Genomic DNA, 22,670 nt, shown 5'->3' with positions numbered 1-22,670 from the left:
AAGAAAACAGAATCTAGGAGAGGTAAAAGTGAAATATTTCACAGTATGTAATCTGAGCCTTTTATCTGGAATCTTTTCTGCTTCCATGTAATACAGAATTTAAGGTTAATATTCACAGTATTCCACTGCTTTATAGCTTAGTTTCATTTCATAATTAGGTTGACATTTTTCCTCATAACATTGAATTGCTAATATTTTCCTAGGTTTTAAAAATAATGGAATGATATGCCATTAGATAAAGTTGGCTGAATAGCTGAACCACAGCTAAAGATAAAGCATTTTCTTGATTATTCTTATTTCCCAATGTTTTATTATCTATTGGTACATGTATGTTTGAGTTTTTATGTGTTCACCAGGGGTGGGAAGTAGTGTGTAGTAATTTCCCTGTTGTGCTTCTAAATAGGGACTTCCAATGAACACTAATAATGGTAATGTCGTAGTTATTTACTGCGAGAACTAATCTGGATTCTACAGAGGTATCTTGAAGTTTTGTGAAAATGAAATTAGAGATGCAGCATATCTCAGCAGTAATGAAACTGTTTATGTTGTATAAAGCAGGGTTAGGTTAAGAAAAAGCAGTTTTTCATACTCAGTGCTTTTTGATGGTCAAGGGTTTATTCCACTGGGCCATTAATATACTATATTCCCAAAGAATTCTGTGGGCCGGGTTCATCTTCTAGTTAATGTTAAAGAAGAATTGGCCAAGAGGCTTTTTACATTTTTTAATGATAATTCCAAATTGTTAAGTAAGATCCTCTTGAGCATACTCTATTGCCTATAAATGAAAGGGCTGGCAAAGACCTTGTTTTTAATAACTGAATTTACAATGAAGTTAGGCATGTTAAACATCAATAAACATTATTGGTTCCCATGTATATTGCTGGACCTATGATGGATTTCAACAATAAAGACAATTTACAATCAGAATTATAATATAGTAGCAGGAATTTAGCATGAAAATTTAAACATCAATGAGAATAACCTCTGAATTTTAACTGCCTATAACTGAATTAGACTTCCTGCATTTTGGTCAAATTCATAGGTTATGTCAAATAGATTAGGTGGTAGAACAGAAAAAACTGGAATGATTTTACTAAGCATTTCATTGTCAATTGTTCACTTTATTTTTTAATGCTTCTGAGCTATTTCCATTAAAAAATGAGAAAGATCCAACCATAAGTCTGTACAGTTAAGTATAAAAGGAAAGAACTTAAGTTGGTCAATAAATGGACTCCCTTTGGAGGCTAATTTTAATATTAGTCAACTGATACATTTGAAGCTGAAATTTAAATTACAGAGATAAACTCAGAGGAGAGAAATAAAGGGCAGTGCTATGGGGCTGTGAAATGAAGGAAAAGGCTCTGTTAAAACAGTTAGGCCTTCTCTCAAGATATTAGGTAGTTGTGTTGGGTTGTTCACCTGGCAGTAATCGAAAGAGGGAAGACACTACTTGACTTACTCTAGTGCCAAAAATCTCTGGAAATGTCAGTCAGAATTTTCTGTATAAGGCAATAACTGTGATGCCTCCATTGTGAAAGTAAAGCGCTGTTACACATAATCAAACCTTAAGCTGCGATGACAGGTGTTAAAAGGACCATAAGCAGTTGAAGGGGAAAAAGGGTCACGGTTGTCTGGAAGCAATGAAACAAGGATGTTTGGAGAAGTAACCTGTTCTCTGGAGGACGGTGTAATTTTAGGGTATGAGAGATAATGGGTGAGATAATTAAGGTAGAGCAAAGGGCCAGTTTATGATTAAGTTGACAGCGTACATAGGATTTTACTCAGGGAAGATACAGTGATGTGAGCTGGGCGACCATTTAGTGCCTGGAAGTCTGCAGTGAGGCTGCTGCTGGAAGATGCCTCATAAGCAAGGGCTGGAAACGGGGCACAGCTTTTTGAGTCAAGACTTTTTTCATTACCGATCAACATAAATACCACACCGATGATGTGTTCATCCACAAAATGGTAAGGAAATAGAAAAACAGCATCCAGGGTGATAGCCATGGGAGTAAGTCAGTGCATTAATTCTGCTTAGCAAGAGAAATGTCTAAATTTGAAAAAAAAAATCTGTAAGTATTAAAGGGTATTTACACTGCCTTCCTGTTATGACGTGCATTGGACTAAAATATAAATCAAAGGAAATGGACTGATACGGTTGGTAATTGGATGCAGTGAGAAGAAAGCTGAGTAAATGAGCAAAGGGTAGATTTTTAAAAATTTATTCAAAAGGATTATAATTTTCACATGTTGTTTCCCCTCTTAAGGCAGGGTGAGGTTGATTTTTTTTTTTAAGCAACACTCACATCTGAAATAGTATCACGTATATTTTTAGCTAGTACTCAAACAAATTCCATATTCTATACAAATGGGGAAAATGCAATTCATAATTGACAAGGTATGAATTTTTTATACCTTAAGTCATGAGGCTGCCACATCAACAAACGTAATTCCTTAGCAAATATGTCTTATGTTTATATTTATGAAATGTATACAATTGACACAGAACCCAAAAGAGAATAAATAAGTATTTTAAATATATATATATATATTTACTTTGATTTGCAAACTCCATTCTGGGAAACATTTATTAGATTAGAAACAAGCAACGAATGCAAGCAAAATGTGCTTAGAGTTTCAATTTCTTCTGGACTCAGTATTACTTTTATGTATTTTACCAAAGCTTGAACTCACACTGAAGTGTTGGCCTTGTTTTGATTTTTTTAATGTACACACAGCTATTCTCAAAAGTGAAAATGCAAAAATACTAAAACTTAAAATTCACCTATGAGGGCCCCGCATTGCAGTGATGATTTCATGTTATATCCCAAGCTGAAAGAGCAAGAATCATGGGAAGAGTAACCAAATCTGGACACCAAATACACTCCACATTTTTGCAGCTATTGAAGAGGGCACCACAGCTTACTGAAGGGTCATCAGATGACATTTTTTTCTTGACATCCATTCGAAAATAAGTTCTTTGAAGACAAGGATCATGTTTATCATGCCTATCAACCTCCTTGAGGTCAGCATGAAGTTAGAGGAAGTAGTACCTCTAATTGGTTCCCCAGGAGTGAAGAATGGAAGAAAGGAAGTGGTCCCCTCGTTCCCAAAGAGCTGAAGCACTGGGAGTTCTCTTGAGAAGCACCTAACCTGCCTCCCCTGTAAAAACTGAGGTGCCTCAACTCAAGTGGGTCTGAAATGTATCAGTTCTTCCAATTCTGGCCTGCCATGAATGGGTGCAAAGAGACTGTTGTTGTTGTTGTTTTTTCCCCCATTAATTAATTTGTGAACATACACAGAGTGGATATTAACCTTGTAAAACTGTGAGCAGCTGACATTTCACTTTTTGTTATAGGAGACGCAAAGATACAGGTACAGTAGAGGTGCTACAGTGAAGTAACAGCAGTAAGTCTAGAGCCAACTGCCTGGGTTAGAATCCTGGCCCCACCGCTGAACAGCCGTGTGACCCTGCGTCACTCCTGGTGTTTGGCGATAATTCAAGTTGCAAGACTGAGACAGAACAGAGTAGAAGGAGGTGAACTCACTTCTCACAAAAGCACCAAAATCACAACTAACTGCTGAACAACCACTGACAAAAAACACTCTGGAACCCACCAAAAAAGATACTCTACATCCAGAGACGAAGACAAAGCCACAATGAGATAGTAGGAGGGGTGCATCTGCTATAAAATCAAGCCCCATACTCACCAGGTGGGCAACCCACAAACTGGAAAATAATTGCAGAATTTCTCCCCCAGGCATGAAAGTTCTGAGCCCCACATCAGTCCCCCCAGCCCATTGTTGTTCTTCATTTACTCAGTTGTGTCTGATTCTTTGCAACCCCATGGACTGCAGCACGCCAGTCTTCCCTGTCCTTCAGCACCTCCCAGAGTTTGCTCAAACTCATGTCCATTGAGTCAGTGATGCCATCCAACTATCTCATCTTCTGTAGACCCCTTCTCCTCCTGCCTTCAATCTTTCCCAGCATCAGGATCTTTTCCAGTGAGTTGGCTCTTGGCATTAGGTGGCTAAAGTATTGGAGCTTCAGCGTCAGTCCTTCCGATGATGAATATTCGAGGTTGATTTCCTTTAGGATTGACTAGTTTGATCTCCTTGCAGTGCAAGGTACTCCCAGGAGTCTGCTCCAGGACCACAGTCTGAAGGCATCAGTTCTTCGGCGCTCAGCCTTTTTTATTATTCAGCTCTCACATCCATACATGACTACTGGAAGAACCACAGCTTTGACTTGATGGACCTGGGGGTCTGGCAATGGGAGGAACCGCCTCCAGAGAATCTGGCTTTGAAGGCCAGCAAGTTTTGATCACAGGAATTCTGCAGTGCTGGAAGAATTAGAAACTCTACTCTTGGAAGGCACACGAAAGGTCTCATGCACACCAGGACCCAGGAGAAAAGCAGTGACTTCATAAGAGACTGGGCCAGACCTGGTACTGGAGGGTATCCTGTGATGGTCGGGGGTGCGGTGGGTGGCTGGCCGCGGCTCCCTGTGGAGATGGATACACCAGTGGCAGTAGTTCTGGGGAGTACTCACCGGCGTGGGCACCACTGTAGGCTGCCATTTTCCCCACCAAGGAAGTGGAATTGGGCAATCTACCTGGAAAAGAATTCAGAGTAGTGATCCTAAAGATGATACAAGATCTCAAAAAAGAATGGCGGTACCAAACAAGATACCAGAAGTGTGTAACAAAGACCTAGAAAAGTGAAGAACAATACAATACAGAGATGAACAATAGCTAAAATGAAAAATACATTAAAAGGAATCAATAGCGGAATAACTAAGGTAGAAAAATGAATAACTGAGCTGGAAGACAGAATGGTAGAAATCACTGCCACAGAACAGAATAAAGAAACAGAATGGAAAGAAATGAGGACAGTCTAAGAGACCTCAGACTAATAGGACTGTAACAAAGGATGCAAGAATATACAATGAAGAAAAGACAATTTCTTCAAGAAGTGGTGTTGGGAAAACTGGGAAGCTACACGTAGAAGAACAAAATTAGAGCATTCTCTAATACCATACATAAAAATAAATTAAAAATGGATTAAAGACCTAAATGTGAGACTGGTACTAAAAAACTCTTAGAGGAAAACACATGTAGAACACTCTTTGACATAAATTGCAGCTATATCTTTTTGGATCCTCCTCCTAGAGTAATAAAAATTTAAAAAAACGTATAAACAAGTGGGACCTAATCAAACTTAAAAGTTTCTGAACGGCAAAGGAAACCATAAACAAAAAGACCACCCACAGAATGGAAGAAAATATTTGCAAATGAAGTGACTGACAAGGGATTAATGTCCAAAATATACAAACAGCTCATGCAGCTCAGTATCAAAAAAAAAAAAACAGCAATCACAGCCTAGTCCAGAAATGGGCAGAAGATCCAAATAGACATTTCTTCAAGGAAGACATATGCATTGCCAAGAGACACACGAAAAGATGCTCAATCAAAACTACAGTGAGGGGCAATGTCACCCTGGTCAAAAGACCATAATCAAAAAGTCTACAAACAATAAATGATCAGCGGGTCCGGAGAAAAGGAAATCCTCCCACACTGTTGCTGGGGATGTAAATTGGAACAGCCACTATGAAGACTATATGGAGGTTCCTTAAAAAACTTAAACACAGAACTACCATATGATCCAGCAATCCCATGCCTGAGCATATATCTGGAGAAAACTAATTTGAAAAGATACATTCACTCCAATGTTAACTGAAGCACTATGGATAACAGTCAAAACAGAGAAGCAACCTAAATGTCCATCAAGAGCGGGAATGGAAAAGAAGATGTGATACATATATACAATGGGATATTACTCAATCATAAAAAAGAATGAAATAATGCCATTTACAGCGACATGGATAGACCTGGAGATTATCATAGTAAGTGAAGTAAATCAGACAAAGAAAGACAAATATCATATGCTATCACTTATATTCTGAACCTAAAACAAAAATGATACAAATTAACTTATTTACAAACAGACTCACAGACTTAAGAGTATGAATTTACCGTTACCAGGGAGGATGGGTGTTGGGGATAGACTCGGAGTTGGGACTGACATGTATACACTGCTATACTTACAACAGGCAACCAACAAGGACCTACTGTACAACAGAGGGAACTCTGCTCAATACTCTGTGATAATCTAAGTATGAAAATAATTAGAAGAAGAAGATACATGTATATGTATAACTGAATGACCTCGCTGTACACTTGAAATTGACGTGTCATTAATCAACTATACGCCAATATAAAATAAAGACTTTTTCAAGTTAAAGTTGCTACAAATTCTAAATGAATATATGCAACTTCTTTAGAACAATGCTTAGCACATTGACATTTTTAAATAAGCATTAACTGTCCTACTTACAAGCTCCAAACCCCCACAGTGCTGATACATAGTAGGCATTCAGTAAACACTTTCCCTCATTCAGTAGTGACAGAACGTTGGAAACTGTGAATATGAATATATGGGCAGTGACTCAATGAAGAGTGATGCTCAGTCGTGTCTGACTCTTTGCGACCCCATGGACTATACAGTCCGTGGAATTCTCCAGGCCAGAATACTGGAGTGGGTAGCCTTTCCCTTGTCCAGGGGATCTTCCCAACCCAGGGATCAAACCCAGGTCTCCCGCATTGCAGGTGGATTCTTTACCAGCTGAGCCACAAGGGAAGCCTGATTAACTGTGTAGAGTCTCATTTTCCTCCTAGATTCCAGGATGGTTTTGAACATGAACGTGAAAGTTGCTCAGTTGTATCCAACTCTTTGCAACCCCATGGACTATACAGTCCATGGAATTCTCCAGGCCAGAATACTGGAGTGGGTAGCCTTTCCCTTCTCCAGGGGATTGTCCCAACCCAGGGATCGAACCCAGGTCTCCTACACTGCAGACGGATTCTTTACCAGCTGAGCCACCAGGGAAACCCGGATGGTCTTAAACTTTCAAAATTCTTAGTCAATTTTAAACAAAATATGAGCCAGATCTATATTTCAAATCCTTTTCTAAACATGATGGTGCTATTAATTTGAATGAGAGATTGCAAACAGTGTTTTCAGCTGATAGATCTCACTTTTATAAGTAATGCTTTCATTAAGATTGTTATCCTCAGAAGTGGTTACTGCAGTAGTTAGTTTCCCTCGTGCCAATCTGTGTTGCCAAAAAACCCTGTGATGCCTGTGTTGGCATCAGCTTTACATGGCTAGGAAAGATGCATTCAATTTTTAGAAGTTTTGGAGCTGTGAATATGTAATTATTTTCTCAATGAAAATAAGACTTCTTAAACAATCATTTCTGGAGGAGGAATACCATTGCTTGACACAAATTATGTAACTTTTAACATAACAGTTTTGTTATGTTAAATGGAATAGACAAGTGTCTATAGAGCATAGTCCATGAACATTTCAAGGTACATCAAATTGAACTAGGGAAAAAAAGACTTTTTTATTCACTATACGTTACTGTTAAAAGATAAGCAATATGGTTCTCACGATATGTAATAGTCTTGACACTTCTAGCAAAGGGCATTTCTTCTATATTAGCACTGAATGCTGGCCAAAGGGCATGACCATGGACTTATATTTAAACTCTAAGAATTTTTAAAAATCCGCTGGTGGAAGGAGTCTCTATAGAGAGAAGGGTGATTTACTGGTAACGGAAAAGTTCAACTTCCATTACTACTGATGGCTATGCTTCCGTTTATGTTTTCCCTAAGCCATTACTATTTAAAATGTTACTGTTAGCATTCTTAGTTGTCCCATTGGTTGGTATATAACTCTCCTACTTAAATATATAGAACAAATCATATTAATTAAAATAAACTGTTGGGCAGTTACGTTGTGTCGCAGATTGTCTCTGTAGACTATAAATTCAAATTAAGGGTTTTGTTGCCTGTTTCTGAACATAGAAAGATTCCTTTTACTGCATCAGTAGTAGCAAAAGAAATCAACTACCTTACAAAAGAACATCCATTTGAATTCTTGCAGAAATAGCTAGATAAAATGCATATATAGCGAGTTATCATAAACATATAATAAATTCTTGGCTAAAGTAAGCACCCAACCTGCTAATTTATGATGGCAAGTGTTGATATTTCATAGTATTGAGTATGGATGTTCAGAGATATAACTGTATTTTTACATATATATTAAATATGTTTCTCTATATATTCATTAATTCTATTTCTGTACATTTCTATACATTAAATATATATAGCATTAGGTTCCAGGGATTCTAAGTAGTACATTAACAAACTGTGATGTATTTTCATAAAATAAATACACATTATTTTCTGGATATTTAAGTGTTAAACTGACGCAAAATAATTTGATGGGAGTTGGAATAACTTACTTTAAGAAATGCTTTTCTTTTTTAGCTTCCAGAAACAAAGATGTGATCTCCACTTACATAAACACTGAATGTCCTTTACACTTCACAAAAATCTCTATAATATTAAAAATAAAGTCTCTAAGTTTGAAAAGAAAACAATACAAATAAATTGTCCTTAAGCATTTTTGAGATTTTTTTGACTGTCAAAACCTTAATGCTTTCCTTTTTCCTATTGAATTCTCCCCAAACAAGCATACCATAATTAGCTTTAGAGGAAATAACTAACTTAAGTTAGAAATAAGTTTGCAAAGCTCTCTCTCTCTTATCAAAGTGAGATTTTTGCCATTCTCTCATTCCCAGAATGCATCTACTGAAAATGGTATAAGGCCTCATAGCTCCCATGTATGATTCCTATTATCTAACTACTTTGGAGATACAATACAAAGTTCAGAGAAAAACAAAATTTTAAACTATTCTATTTTGGAGAAGACAAAGCTAAGCAATAGATCAACTGTCTAGGTTACATGAAAGAATAACAATTTTCCATTTCCACTAAATGTATGCTAAAGAAGATGGACTGAAAACTATACATTTCTTAAAACCTGGGTTTTAAAACATTAGGCAAAAGTGGTTACGGATTTGTATCATCTGGAAAACATACCAAAAAGTGGGTAGGTCTCATCTATTAAGTCTAGTATTATAAAGACCTGTCTTCAAAGTAAGAGCCTAGCTCTCTAACTCTGCGGTTTATGTGCATAAAAAGAGCTACTAAAAAATGGTGCCATTTATATTCTGGTGATTATAGTCAACACTGGTTTTCTGGTTTGTAACAGATTTTCCATAACTTTTTCTCAAATTCTGGATAGTATTTTATCTGACCCCTCCCTAAAGTTTGTCCTCTGGGATTAAGTGCTATTCAGAATCACCTTTCTACAGAAGTGTCTTTAAAGAACAACATCAAATTCTACAGCTCTCAATTTTACCATAGGATTTGATAAATGACCTTACTACTCGGAAAAAAAAAAAATAGGAGGCATTCTGTCATTAATGTTGCTACATTTCCAATGAAAGAAAAAAGACATGAATTAATCCCCAAGACTACCTCAGATTATTTCATGAGTCAAGGAAGAAATGCCAGAACTATGCCTTTCCTACAAACAATTGCTGAAGATTATTCAGTCAAGCCCATATGATGAACTCTTGGTCTGAATAAGCTCTCTGAAGAGAAGACCATATCCAGTTCTACTCGCCTCTATATAACCTAGCGCAGTGTTTTGAGGTTAGTAGGCACTCAATAAATGTTTGCTGGATGAGTGGACAAATTAATTATACACAGTAAAATTGTTCTAAAATGTGGCTCACTGTGATAGATATCAAATAAACTATAAACCATGACAGATCTCTCATAATATAAGCTATCAGTTCAATTCAGTCGCCCAGTCTTGTCTGACTCTTCACAACCCCGTGGACTGCAACATGCCTGACCTCCCTGTCCATCACCAACTCCTGGAGTTTACTCAAACTCATGTCCATTCAGTCAGTGATGCCATCCACCCATCTCATCCTCTGTCGTCCCCTTCTCCTCCTGCCCTCAATCTTTCCCAGCATTAGGGTCTTTTCAAATGAGTCAGTTCTTCACATCAGGTGGCCAAAGTATTGGGGTTTCAGCTTCAGCATCAGTCTTTCCAATGAATATAAGCTATACATGTACTGAAAGTCCAACATAGCAGGTAACTTAAAAGGTCCTCTAATTTCAGTCTTCTAACAGTTTTGTGTTTTACATTAGTCAAACACACTAGATGGTATCAAGTAAACATGATTTACTCAATGTCCTGTTTCCCTTACACTAACATCTCATTCTTAAAAAGAATATAGAGATGATTAGTAAATGAATGAATGAATTTGCAAGAAGTTGTCTTTTGGTATGATCACTGAATTTAGGAATCCCCTAATGGTGTAGAAACTAAGGATGAAGGGACAAATTTTAAAGCTCTTAGAGTCCTCATTTTTGTGATTCATACAAATAATTTAACAATACATATTGAAGATACCAACTACTATCCCTTGTGACACTAGTGGTTTAAGATTATTTACCTAAGAATAACATAGCAACACCTAAGCTTCTAACACATAGGAATCAAGAGATACTTTGTGAGTGCTTAAAGCATACAGAGTATAGTGTACAGACCACTATGCTGTTTGCTATCTGAAATACCTTCTTTGAATAAAAATTTGGAGTAAAATTTATAATTAAAAGTCTTCCTCAAGGAACTGCAAATATAGATGAACCCATAGTACATGTGGGGAAAAAAATGCAGTCATCAAATAACTGCTTAAGAACATGACAGAGAAGAAGTAACAAAGCAATGTATCATTAATTTACCAAAATAGTGCTGACGTTAGGTACGATAGGACTCAAACGAAGACAAGCCAATCACATCAGGGTTAGGTAGTTGGGAAAGAGTTTATGAAAGAAGTGGGATTTGGACTAAGTGTGAAGAATGTACAGGATTGGGATATATGGAAAGGCATTTCAAGTGAATGGTGCAGCGAAGTAAGCAATGCAAATGTGGGAAAACGTTGGTCCGAAGGTAATAAGGAAAACCATCTCCCTGAGGAGAGATGACGGCAGCTATTTTTTACTTAGTGGATTATTGGTTTATTTTTAATGGATAGAACTCAAGAATAGCCAGATGAAAGAGCCACCCAGGGTAAAGCGTGGAGAAAGAAAGTAGAGACCCCAAGATCTGTTTCCCAGCAGGCTACTCTCCCCAGATCCCCGCGTGTTTACCAGCTTGGAAATGCTGATCCTCTCCTTTTGGATTTTTATGGAGGCTTCATTACACAGAAATAATTGGCTAAGTCATTGGTCACTGGTGATGGAATTTAATCTCCAGCTCCTCCTCTCTCCCCAGAAGTGGGGAGTGGGATTAAAAATTCCAGCTCTCTAATCATGTGGTTCATTCCACTGGTCACCAGTCTCCAACCCTAAGTGTTTCTGTTAACGTAACAGAAGACACCTTTGTAGCTCTCCTCACAGTAAATTCCAAGCGTTTTAGGAGCTCTGTGCCAGAAATTGGTACGAAGACTAAAAATATATTTCTTATTATAAATCATACTATCACAGCACCTGAACTGTGGACTGATTGCAGAGGGATGAATGTGAAAATGATTGCAGGTAAGTTTTCCCTTAACTGGCAACTGACAGTGCAGACAAGATTGGAGACAGAGGTGTAAATTACTCTGTGAACTTCAGACCCTGTGTTATTGAGTATGGGGGCTAAAGGCCAGTTTGAATAAGTTATATATATGTGTGTGTTTGTGTGTGTGTGTGTGTGTGTGTGTGTGTGTATATATATATGTATGTATGTATATATATATATGAAAAAATACATGAATGATGAATATAATTGGAATGGGAATGGAAATAACCATCAAGAAGTTTAATTTAGAGAGTTTAGGACAAAAATAAAATTTAAAGACACTAAATTACTATTTGGGAGACACGTGAATTACAGATGTGGAGACAGCAGCTGAATATGTGGGAGTAGCTGTGGGGTTTTCCGAGAGAGAAGAGAAAATAGTCTAGGGCTGAATCCCGAAGGAAACCCACACTTACAGGCCAGCAGGGAAGGAGAGAACAGAGACTTAGTTTCCCCTTTGGTTTGCACCTCCCTTTGAAGCCAGTCTGCACCATGCTGCAACAGAGAAGAAGGACTGAAAGGGTTGTTTGAGGAGAATAAAGTCCAACACGACTTCACTTTCCATCCCTCAGATACCAGCTGGTAGGACAATTTGAAATCATTCATTCGACCAGATGGTTAATGTTGTTTAACAGTACAATGAGCTAATAAATAATTGTAAAGCACTTTGTAAATATAAAGGGCCACATAATGTTTAATAATAACATTAAATCAGGCAGCTTATTTCAAGTTACATTTTTATACCCAAGTGTTTTATTGGTGTTTCAGGAGAAATGCCAATAATATGATCGAACGCCATCGTTAGACATTGTACTTGAAAAATACAACAAAGGGATTATAGGAAAACAAAAGCAGCCTTGGCCATGCTAGGCTGAACAGAGGGAACGGGCAAGAAATGTCTTCTTCACCAAAGACAAGAGGCAACGACAACATGATCACAGAAGTGTACAACTGAATACTGAGTAAAAAACCAGTGTAATATGTAGCAACTTCATCCTACCCACGTATTTATTAAAAAGGGAATTTATCAGATAAAATCATGTGAAGGGCACAGGGCAGGAGAAGGACCATCAAGGTAGGAGCTCTTGGGAAGCCACTTGACAACAAGCAGTCTCATAAAATAATAAAATAATAGCAACATGTTAATTCATAACTCACCTACTACTTACAATAATGCCTTAAGATGCATGCCATTCGTATCCCCTATTTTGAAAAATGAGACAACAGAGATGGTAAGAAACTTGCCCAATATCACACAGCCAGTAACAGGCAGGATCTGGATTCAAACCTAGACAGTATGACTATTCTGGGAAGAATCCAGGAAATGAAACCTAGTGGGTCAGGTGCAGCACTAGCCCCTTCCTGCTTTTCCTGCCTCAAAACAAGGACATGATCCTGGAGCCACAGCAACCATGTTGGAGCCATGAGGTGAAGGGCAAGAAAACAGAGACATCAGCCCTGCTGCTGTCAAGCTACTTAGCCTTTGCCAGTAGTCACCTACCTCTGGATTTCTCATTATACAAGAAAAATAAACACCTATTTCTTTAAACCACCAGTCAGGATTTTTGCTATTTGCAACTTTAACCAATAAGCCAAATAATAATGATGCTGCTAACAGTTAACATTTATTGAGTGTTTGCTATGAGCTGTTTACTATTTTGTGTGTTTTATGTAGACTTAGTCATTTCATTCTGACGGCAACGCTATGAAGCAGGCACTGTTGTTATTCCCATTTTACTGCTCGGGAAACTGAAGCACACTTTATCTGGCTTGCCTGTGGTCACACAGCTTATAAGGGATTCAAATCCAGCCACCTGGCTTCAAAACCTCTATTCTTCAGCAAATAGTACTCTAAGCAGTGAAACACTATAAACTGCATATCAGTTACAATCACAAATTAATTAGGGATCCTTCAACATTATTTTGGACACTCTGGAGCACATGTTTCTCAACAAGCATGCTATTGACATTTCAGGAGGATAACTCTCAATTGTTTAGGCTTGCTGTATATTAAAGGTGTCTACAGTCTCCATTCCCTGGTTCCCAGAGTCACTCTCTAGACAGTGTCAACCAAAAGGCTCTCCACATTTCCCCATAGGGAGATAGTATCACCCCAGTTAGCACCACCATTCTAGAACTTTATTCGGCAACATTCTCCATAAAAGTCCAAATAGCAGATCATTTAAGCTTAGTAGAATGTTGGTCTCAGTCAGCCTCATTCACCATCACTAAACTCCAACATTGTGGAGTGAAATCAGTCATAGGCAACACACACAGATGAGCAGAGCTCTGCTCCTGTCGAACTATTTGGTCCACATTGTACAGATGAGAACCCTGAGGCACAGAAGCGGGTAAGAAACTTGCCCGAGGTGATTCAGCTATAGTATATGAACGGTATGGATTCAACCCAAAGGCAGAGTGATTCCAGAGTGTGTGCTTTTTAATCAGGACACTTCTGAGATCACAGAATTTAGATCTTTTTTTTTTTTACTAGTACAAGGCATAGTAAATGCTTCAGAGAACTTCTCACACTCCAGATTTGGTTGCTGTTTCCTGCAGTAAGCACCATCCCCACCCCAGACTTGCTTCTGGTCAGGACTCCACTACCAAGGACATACCTTATGCTTAAGTACTCCTCAGCTTGGCAGTCCTGATTGGTTCTGACACACAGCTATCCACAAAGGACCCCAAATAAGATTCTACCAAACTGATCACTGGAACCGTTACTCACTGATCTGTGACTGTTCTTATTTTACACCTCTCAAGGTCTCAGTTAAGAGATCCCAAGTCTATTATGGCTCATCGAGATGAGTAGAATTAGAAAGCTCTTGGCCCATGGTCTGGTACATGTAAGAGCCTTTTAGTATTAACTACCCTTCACATAACATGCAGAGGAGCATCCAGGTATCTCTGGTCCAGATCTCAATGTTTGTGTAAATCCAATTAGCCCCACCAAAACTGAGAACCCCCAAGTCAATTCAAGTAGTACTAGTGAGCAAGGTTATGACTGTTAGTTCTGTTTAGAGTATTTCAGCCCAGGTTTTAGGTTCCCTGTTGTGTTTGGACGAAAAAGGACCCCCTAATCAAATAGAGTCAAGTTCCCACATCTACTCAACCAAGGAACCTTATAGATGAGGCATATTCCAGAAGATGGTTAAGATTATGGTACAGATCAGTGAGGCCTCATGGGATTTTGCTGCTCATCATTGTCTAAGATTGCAGATCTTTTTCCAAGGTACGCAGGTAGGGAATTTACCAAATGTGAAGGAGAGCGGTCTACCAAAGATGGGAAAAACAGAAACATTATCACTTCATAATGCTTTTTAAAGAGAACTAGACTACACTGGTTCCAACTTTTTCTTTTTTTTGTCTGTACAGACAGGCTCTCACTAAAAATTCTAAATATAATAGAGGAAACTAGGGAACAAACTATGCTGAGTGCTCAGTCGTGTCCAATGCTTTGCGACCCCATGGACTGTAGCCCACCAGGCTTCTCTGTCCATGGGATTTCCCAGGCAAGAATACTGGAGTGGATTGCCATTCCCTCCTAGAGGAGATCTTCCTGACCCAGAGATCCAACCCACGTCTTCTGAGCCTCCTGCAGGGTCAGACTCATTCTTTACCACTGAGACACCAAGGGAACAAATTTCCCAGTTAATTATGTTTAATAAATTGATAGATTATTTTTTCTTCCAATAGTTTTTTGACAGAACTGACTTGTTTTTGCACTATGTTAACAAAGCCTTAAACTAAGAATTATATATAAATTCTTAAGAACATATAAATGTGAAATATAATAATGCTCATGAAAATAAACATACACTTTGAGGCCCTATTATTTTAATTCTATATAAATAAAATTATTAAGGAAAAATATAGTTCTAATAGTACTTTCCTCCTATCTTGGTCACATTAATAATTTCTCATTTTCTTATGAGTCAGATTTCTTCATTAGCACAAAGCAAATATAAGAAGGTTGTGGTAGGTAAATAACTCTACCTAATATCATTAATTGCTAACAGCTCAATTATGCTGTGATGTATCTATAATTGTCAATAAGTTTCAAAAATCCTTATCTTGGAATCTATTATATATACAATTCATTTAAATTATATTAGTTATACAAATTTTTTTAATGAAGCAGAGATTATACTTTCATTTTTCACAACTAGAGATAATGATCAAAGTATTTATGTGTACATTATATATTTTGTTCTGTTGACATTCATAATTCACTCCATACAATATTAGCACGTTACATGGGGGGGAAAAGACAAATCTAATTTTTTATGTTTGGATTTTTTTGAATATCTATACTATATATGAATTTCAGAAAGTTCTTTTTTTAAATATCTAGCCCAATTCCAGTAACATTTTTCAGGGAATAAAGTTTTCAAACTATTTTTACGTGATAGGACCAGATGCCATGATCTTAGTTTTCTGAATGTTGAGCTTTAAGCCAACTTTTTCACTCTCCTCTTTCACTTTCATCAAGAGGCTCTTTAGCTCCTCTTCACTTTCTGCCATAAGGGTGGTGTTGTCTGCATATCTGAGGTTATTGATGTTTCTCCCAGCAATCTTGATTTCAGCTTGTGCTTCTTCCAGCCCAGCATTTCTCATGATGTACTCTGTGTGTAAGTTAAATAAGCAGGGTGACAATATCCGGCCTTGATGTACTCCTTTTCCTATTTGGAACCAGTCTGTTGCTCCATGTCCAGTTCTAACTGTTGCTTCCTGACCTGCATACAGATTTCTCAAGAGGCAGGTCAGATGGTCTGGTATTCCCATCTCTTAAAGAATTTTCCACAGTTTATTGTGATCCACACGGTCAAAGGCTTTGGCATAGTCAATAAAGCAGAAATAGATGTTTTTCTGGAACTCTCTTGATCAACCTAGATAGCATATTTAAAAGCAGAGACATTACTTTGCCAACAAAAGTCCATCTAGTCAAGGCTATGGTTTTTCCAGTAGTCATGTATGGATGTGAGAGTTGGATGGTGAAGAAACCTGAGCACTGAAGAATTGATGGTTTTGAACTGTGGTGTTGGAGAAGACTCTTGAGAGTCCCTTGGACTGCAAGAAGATCCAACCAGTCCATCTTAAAGGAAATCAATCCTGGGTGTTCATTGGAAGGACTGATGTTGAAGCTGAAACTCCAATACTTTGGCCATCTCATGCGAAGAGTTGACTCATTGGAAAAGACCCTGAGGCTAGGAGGGATTGGGGGCAGGAGGAGAAGGGGACGACAGAAGATGAGATGGCTGGATGGCATCACCAACTCGATGGACATGGGTTTGGGTAGAATCTGGGAGTTGATGATGGACAGGGAGGCCTGGCGTTGCTGCGATTCATGGGGTCGCAAAGAGTCGGACACGACTGAGCGACTGAACTGGAACTGGAACTGGAATGATACTTGTAGAATGGTTTTTAAAACACGGTAAATGTTGCATTTACAAGCCCAGACTCCAGAACATGAATCCCTGATTTCAATCCAAAGATAGTTGGTCAAGTGACATTAATATTCTGTGCCTGTTTTCTCCTCTATAGAATGGGGATGGCAACATTTTGTCCTAAGGATTTAAAGATTGATACGTTTGTGCTATGTCAGTAATTTCTGTTAATATTTTCCTGCTTGGAAGGAGTTCAACTCAATTTGAAAATTAATGATGCCCAAGTTCACGTATATAAAATGGGTAATGACAGTTTTTAATCTTCAAAATTGCATGAAAGCAGTATATGGTATACTTATACCTTAAAGGATACTCAAAGTATACTTTAGCACCTTATATGCTAAATTTTAAATCTCAAAGTAGTGAGCTCAGGAGTACTGCCCCTTGTCGCATGACTCTGAATAGCATGGTGGTGAAAAATCTCTTATCTTTCAAGCTGCTATTAAAACCTATATGATCCATGACGTCACTCTGACCATATGGGAACAGACAGAAAAACTAAGTTGGTATGGGGTCCAGGCAAGGTTAGGGCTAGGAGATGAGGAGAGTTCCAGACAGAGGATGAAGAAGCAATGTAAAGTAAACCCAAGTACACATATATATCACATCCTAGGACTGGCCAGGCATAGTGAACCCAACACTCCAACAAGGAAACCTGTGTGCAAGCAGGTTCCTATGGAAAATGCAATGCCTCTGCTTTCTTTTCACTACTCAAACAAATCAGAACAATCTCACCCCAAATTTTTATCCTTTCCTCTTGTATGACAGGCTGTTTATTATCCAGGAATTCTGATGAGAATAGAATAGAGGGCTTCTGGAGGACATTCAGTGAACAGCTTCTTGTCTGTTACTAGAATCCTATCCGTTTAAAACCCTTCTAGCAGAGGGTCTTTTAGGATGTATTAACATTGGTTTTAGAATCCTTCTGTGACAGCACATCATGGTTGATGAAACAGGAGTGAGGAAAAGAGAAAGGAAATATACACAGATGAGTCCTTGTTGTATGCTGGGTTAAGTATGCCATGGCCAATCCTGAACAGTGGCATATATAAGAAAGAAATGATTGACTACACTTGGGTTACTGTGATATGTACTTTGCAGGATTACATACATATATAGTTCCATATTCTAACATTTTCCTCTGCATCTCACAATTACCCAGAATTAGAGAGTCTTTAGTCTTTTTTTTTTTTTTTTTTTAGCAAATGCTCTATGGAACCTTGCTAACAATTTGGTGCTTTACTTGGGTAATTTAAATTGATTATTTCAAATCTGATCTTACTTCTAGGAAAAGATAGACCTGCCTTTAAGGTATATCCATTGCAGTGTGGTCTTCTTCTTGTGGCTAACATCTTCCTGGTGAACTTCTCTGCAATTTAAAGCCACTGATACGTTGATCAGTGAAGGAAAAACACTATGAAAAATATTGTCTTATTAATTGCAAATCTAATTCTAGATTGTATTTATATGCACGCATATCCTGGGAAGCCATACAGTTTTTAAATCTAGAAATATAGAAAACTCACTTAGAGCTATACTTAGAAACTTGCCCCTGGAGTGTTGGTTGGACTCTGCTCCTCTGCCGACGCAGTGCTTGTGAACTGTAAGAGACAGTGAGTAAAAGAATAAAGAAGGAGAAGCACTCCATAAACCAGTGACTGCACGTGCTCAAGTCCTGAATTACATGAGTGTTGACTGTAGTTTGGAAGTTACAAAAATGCTAAGATGTGATTTTTCTTTTAGGTGGGAAATGAGGAAGGATGAGAAACTAGAAGAGGAAGAAAAAGCAATGCTGGAACATCTAAAACTTATGTGCACCATCCAGGACTCTTCTGCCTCAGATAAGACAGAGGAACAGTAATCTGCAGAAAACAGCAACAGCTTTATTTTAGGAAATGATCACATGTAATGGAGTAGGCTTTCTACTCTGGTCAGAATGAACCTCTGAAGTGCTGTGAAGCATGAAAACCATGAGTAATCGCTGAACTGAAAAGGAATACAGCACATAAAGAATAAAATGCTTTATATTGTTCATTTTAAAAATAATTTCAAATGTTTTTTCTTTCCTCAGTCTTTCTCTTAATATGATATAACTGCTGCCATCTCGTGTTCCCTTTGAATTACTTTCTTTTTTCCTTCAGTCTTCAAGTATCTATGACAACAGGCAAAATGTTTGGAAATCTTTTCCCTAAGGATTTTTAAATGCAACATTTGAATGTTAAGTTGGAATCACTTGGCCCCGGGAGGGTCATATGAAAAGTTCAAATTAATTTTATAGCCATAACCCAAGTCCAGATCTTGACTGCCTTTAATATCACCACTGTACCAGTCTTTTTCCCATCGCTTCTTCCTCATCCAATTTAGTTTAATCAGAGCCACAAAAAGCATTCTCTTGAAGTATAACTTCAGTAATATCTATGCTTATGGCGGGCTTCATTGGCGGCTCAGTGGTACAGAATCCACCTGCCAATGTAGGAGTTGCTGGTTAGATCCCTGGGTCGGGAAGATACCCTGGAGAAGGAAATGGCAGCCCACTCCAGTATTCTTGCCTGGAAAACCCCGTAGGCCAAGGAGCCTGGCAGGCTACTGTTGATGGGTTCGCAGAATCAGACACAACTTAGTGACTAAATAGCAACAATCTACGTGTCCATAGTGATTTTTCAAGCATCACATTCAAACTTCTAATCATATGCTTTCAGAACCTATACCCAGAGGCGCTAAGTTCAAGGAACTGCCTGTCATCTGAGCCACACACCTGTCATATTTCTCAGCAAGAAATCTTCTTTCTCCCAAAGTCATGTTCAAAACTCACTCTAGCAGTTCATTATCTGTAATTTCATAGTTTCTGTTACTTCTCTTATTTCCATTACATTGATGCACACACACATGCACAGACACACAAAAAATGGAATATGTTCTAGTGCTTTCTATGCCAAGTATAGTTGTATTTACTATATCCTTCCAATCAGTGCCTGATATTAGATTAAAAAGACATCGAAGACTTTACGATGTAATTTGAAGACTCCCTTTATAACAGTAGTCACCCCAAATGTCTGCTATAGAGTTATTCATCTAGTGGACAGTTAATAAACACAATTGCTTAAATGGCTGTCATTGTGGGAAGACAGCAAAGACAATTAGACTGTTGAGCAATCTATAGGACATCTGGGAGAAGCTCTATATCACGAATTATTTTAGACCATATGACATTACACATCATAGTTTCCGAGGTTCTCAGGTTCTTCAGGCCCTCACATTCTGTGATTTTTATAAATAGGCTACCTGATTTCCAAAGGAAGGTACTTGAGCATTTTCCAAAGACTGAAGCTTGGCAGAGGCCACCTTAGAAAATCTCTTGCATTGTTTCCTTACATAAAAACACATGATTGGCCATGTAGTCAGTTGCTTGCCAAATAACACATTTTTTTTTCAAATAATTTTACTTTGGTTGGCCAGTATAATCATAAACCAAGTGTTTTAAGACATGGTTGAAGTAATTTCTTAAAATTATATTGAAGACCATTTAAAAACTGGTAAGAAACTTTTGTGAGAATTAGACTTTCTGTATAGTCTTACCTATTAACAGTTACTATAACAACCAACATAAGGCAACAGTTGACTTTTATTCCTTCAGCTTATGGATGTACTAATGCTGCATAACTATGTTTTATTAGAATAGACACTAAAATAGTTAAAAAGACTGATCCAAAAACTAAGTAAAATCATCTTATAAAGTTACAGGATTTCACATTTGGGTTCTTTTGCCTAATATATCTAAAGATCATCTGTTAACACTATTTTTAATGGAATCTGTGCATTTCTGTATTAATCCTGGAAAGTGATTTAGTTTGTATTAAAAAAAATTCTATACGGCTCCCTTTCAAAAGGAAAGATGTATAATATGGAGAGAATGAGATGAGGTAAAAGGAGATAAGAGTTTTCACTTGATTTCTGGTCTGCATGGCTCTATTAAATTACTGTAGTTATAAGTGCCATAAATTTATTTTTTCTTAAATTTTTAATTGGAGGATAATTACTTTACAATACTGTACCGGTTTCTGTCATACAGTGTGAATCAGCCATAAATATGCATATGTCCCCTCCCTTTTAAACCTCCCTCCCAGCCCTTTAGGTTGTCACTGAGCACCAGTTTAAGCTCCCTGTGTTATAAAGCACCTTCCCACTAGCTATGTATTTTACATATGGTCATTATACGTTTCAATGCTACTCTCTTAGTTCGTCCCAGCCTCTCCTTCCCCTGCTATGTCCACAAGACTGTTCTGTATGTTTGTCTGCATTTCTATTCCTGCCCTGCAAATAGGCTCATCAGTACCATTTTTCTAGATTCCATATATATATGTGTTAATATATGATACTTGTTTTCTCTTTCTGACTTACATCACTCTGTATAACAGGCTCTAGAACTAGAACTGACTCAAATGACTTCTTTTAATGGCTGAGTAATATTCCACTGTATATATGTACCACCATTTCTTTATCGATTCATTTGTCAGTGGACATGTAGGCTGCTTCCATGTCCTAGCTGTGAACAATAAAATTTATAATTGGGAATTTAACTGACAAGTCATTGATTTGTCAGATCATTGACTTTACCTTTGATGTTTCTTAAATTATGATAAAAAGTGGTACTCCAAAACAGTTTTTTTTCTCACATTCATTTTAGTATAAGGAAACAATAGGAATGCAGTTGTATTTAATAACTGTATATGCTTATTACAATGATATTATCCTCCTATAAAATATTCCTTCTGTGTTTTAACTGTATTTTTACGTAATTATAAAGAGTTATCTATTATTGGCCTAGCAATGTTAAAACAATATGAAATAATTTTTAATAAAATAAAGTTTACCCTTGAACAACACAGGTCTGAACTGTACAGGTTCACTTACATGCATATGTTTTATTAAATACATACCACACTGCTACATAACATACAGTTGGCTGATCTGTAGATTCAGAACTGTGGATATGAAGAGTCAATTGGAACATTACACAGTCAGGATAGGCACCCCTAACCCCTGTGTTCAAGAGTCACCTGTATAGATGATAATGTATATTTCAGATATTTTAGATTTTCATCTCTATGAAAAAAATGTTATCAAACTACCAACCAAGAAATGGGAAACAGAAATCGCTGTTTTGTCTACTAATATCTGTTTACTCTAAATATCCGATTACCCCAGTTCACAGATTCCTGAGCCAAAGGGAGCTTCAGGTAGTTTATCAGAAATGTCTTATAAAAATGTTTTTTTTTTTATGATTTTCATGATTCTTGAAGTATTGCATAATTTAAAAAAACACTATGCTTGGTGAAATAATATAGTCAGAAAAAGACAAATGCCGTGTGATTCTACTTATATGAAGCATCTAAGCATAGTCAAATTCATAGAAAGAAAGCAGAATGATGGCTACTTGGGGTTACAGGGAGGGGAAAAGAGGCGTTCTTTAAGAGGTATAGAGTTTCAGTTTTACAAGATGAAAAAAGTTCTGAACATGTTTCACAACAACATGACTGTATTTAATACTGCTGAACCATACACTTAAAAATGGTTAAGATGGTAGACTTTATATTATTTTATACTATTATATGTTCTTTTTTACCACACACACACACACACACACACACACAGCTGTAAGTGGAATCT

The 22,670-nt window shown here is 37.5% G+C and overlaps 1 protein-coding gene across 1 annotated transcript in view; it reads left to right on the top strand.

The window, feature by feature from the left end:
- KIAA0825 (KIAA0825 ortholog) overlaps positions 1–21,886 on the top strand; it is a 416,094-nt gene extending 394,208 nt beyond the window's left edge. The window contains 1 exon segment of the mRNA XM_070465821.1: positions 18,747–21,886. Coding sequence (XP_070321922.1) covers positions 18,747–18,864 — 118 coding nt within the window. The 3' untranslated portion in view covers positions 18,865–21,886.
- The last annotated feature ends 784 nt before the right edge of the window (positions 21,887–22,670 follow it).

The sequence above is a fragment of the Odocoileus virginianus genome, chromosome 3 (genome assembly GCF_023699985.2).
Source record: "Odocoileus virginianus isolate 20LAN1187 ecotype Illinois chromosome 3, Ovbor_1.2, whole genome shotgun sequence".
NCBI lineage: Eukaryota > Metazoa > Chordata > Mammalia > Artiodactyla > Cervidae > Odocoileus > Odocoileus virginianus.
Note: the sequence above shows the minus strand (reverse complement) of the source record. Positions and strands in the feature narration are given on the sequence as shown.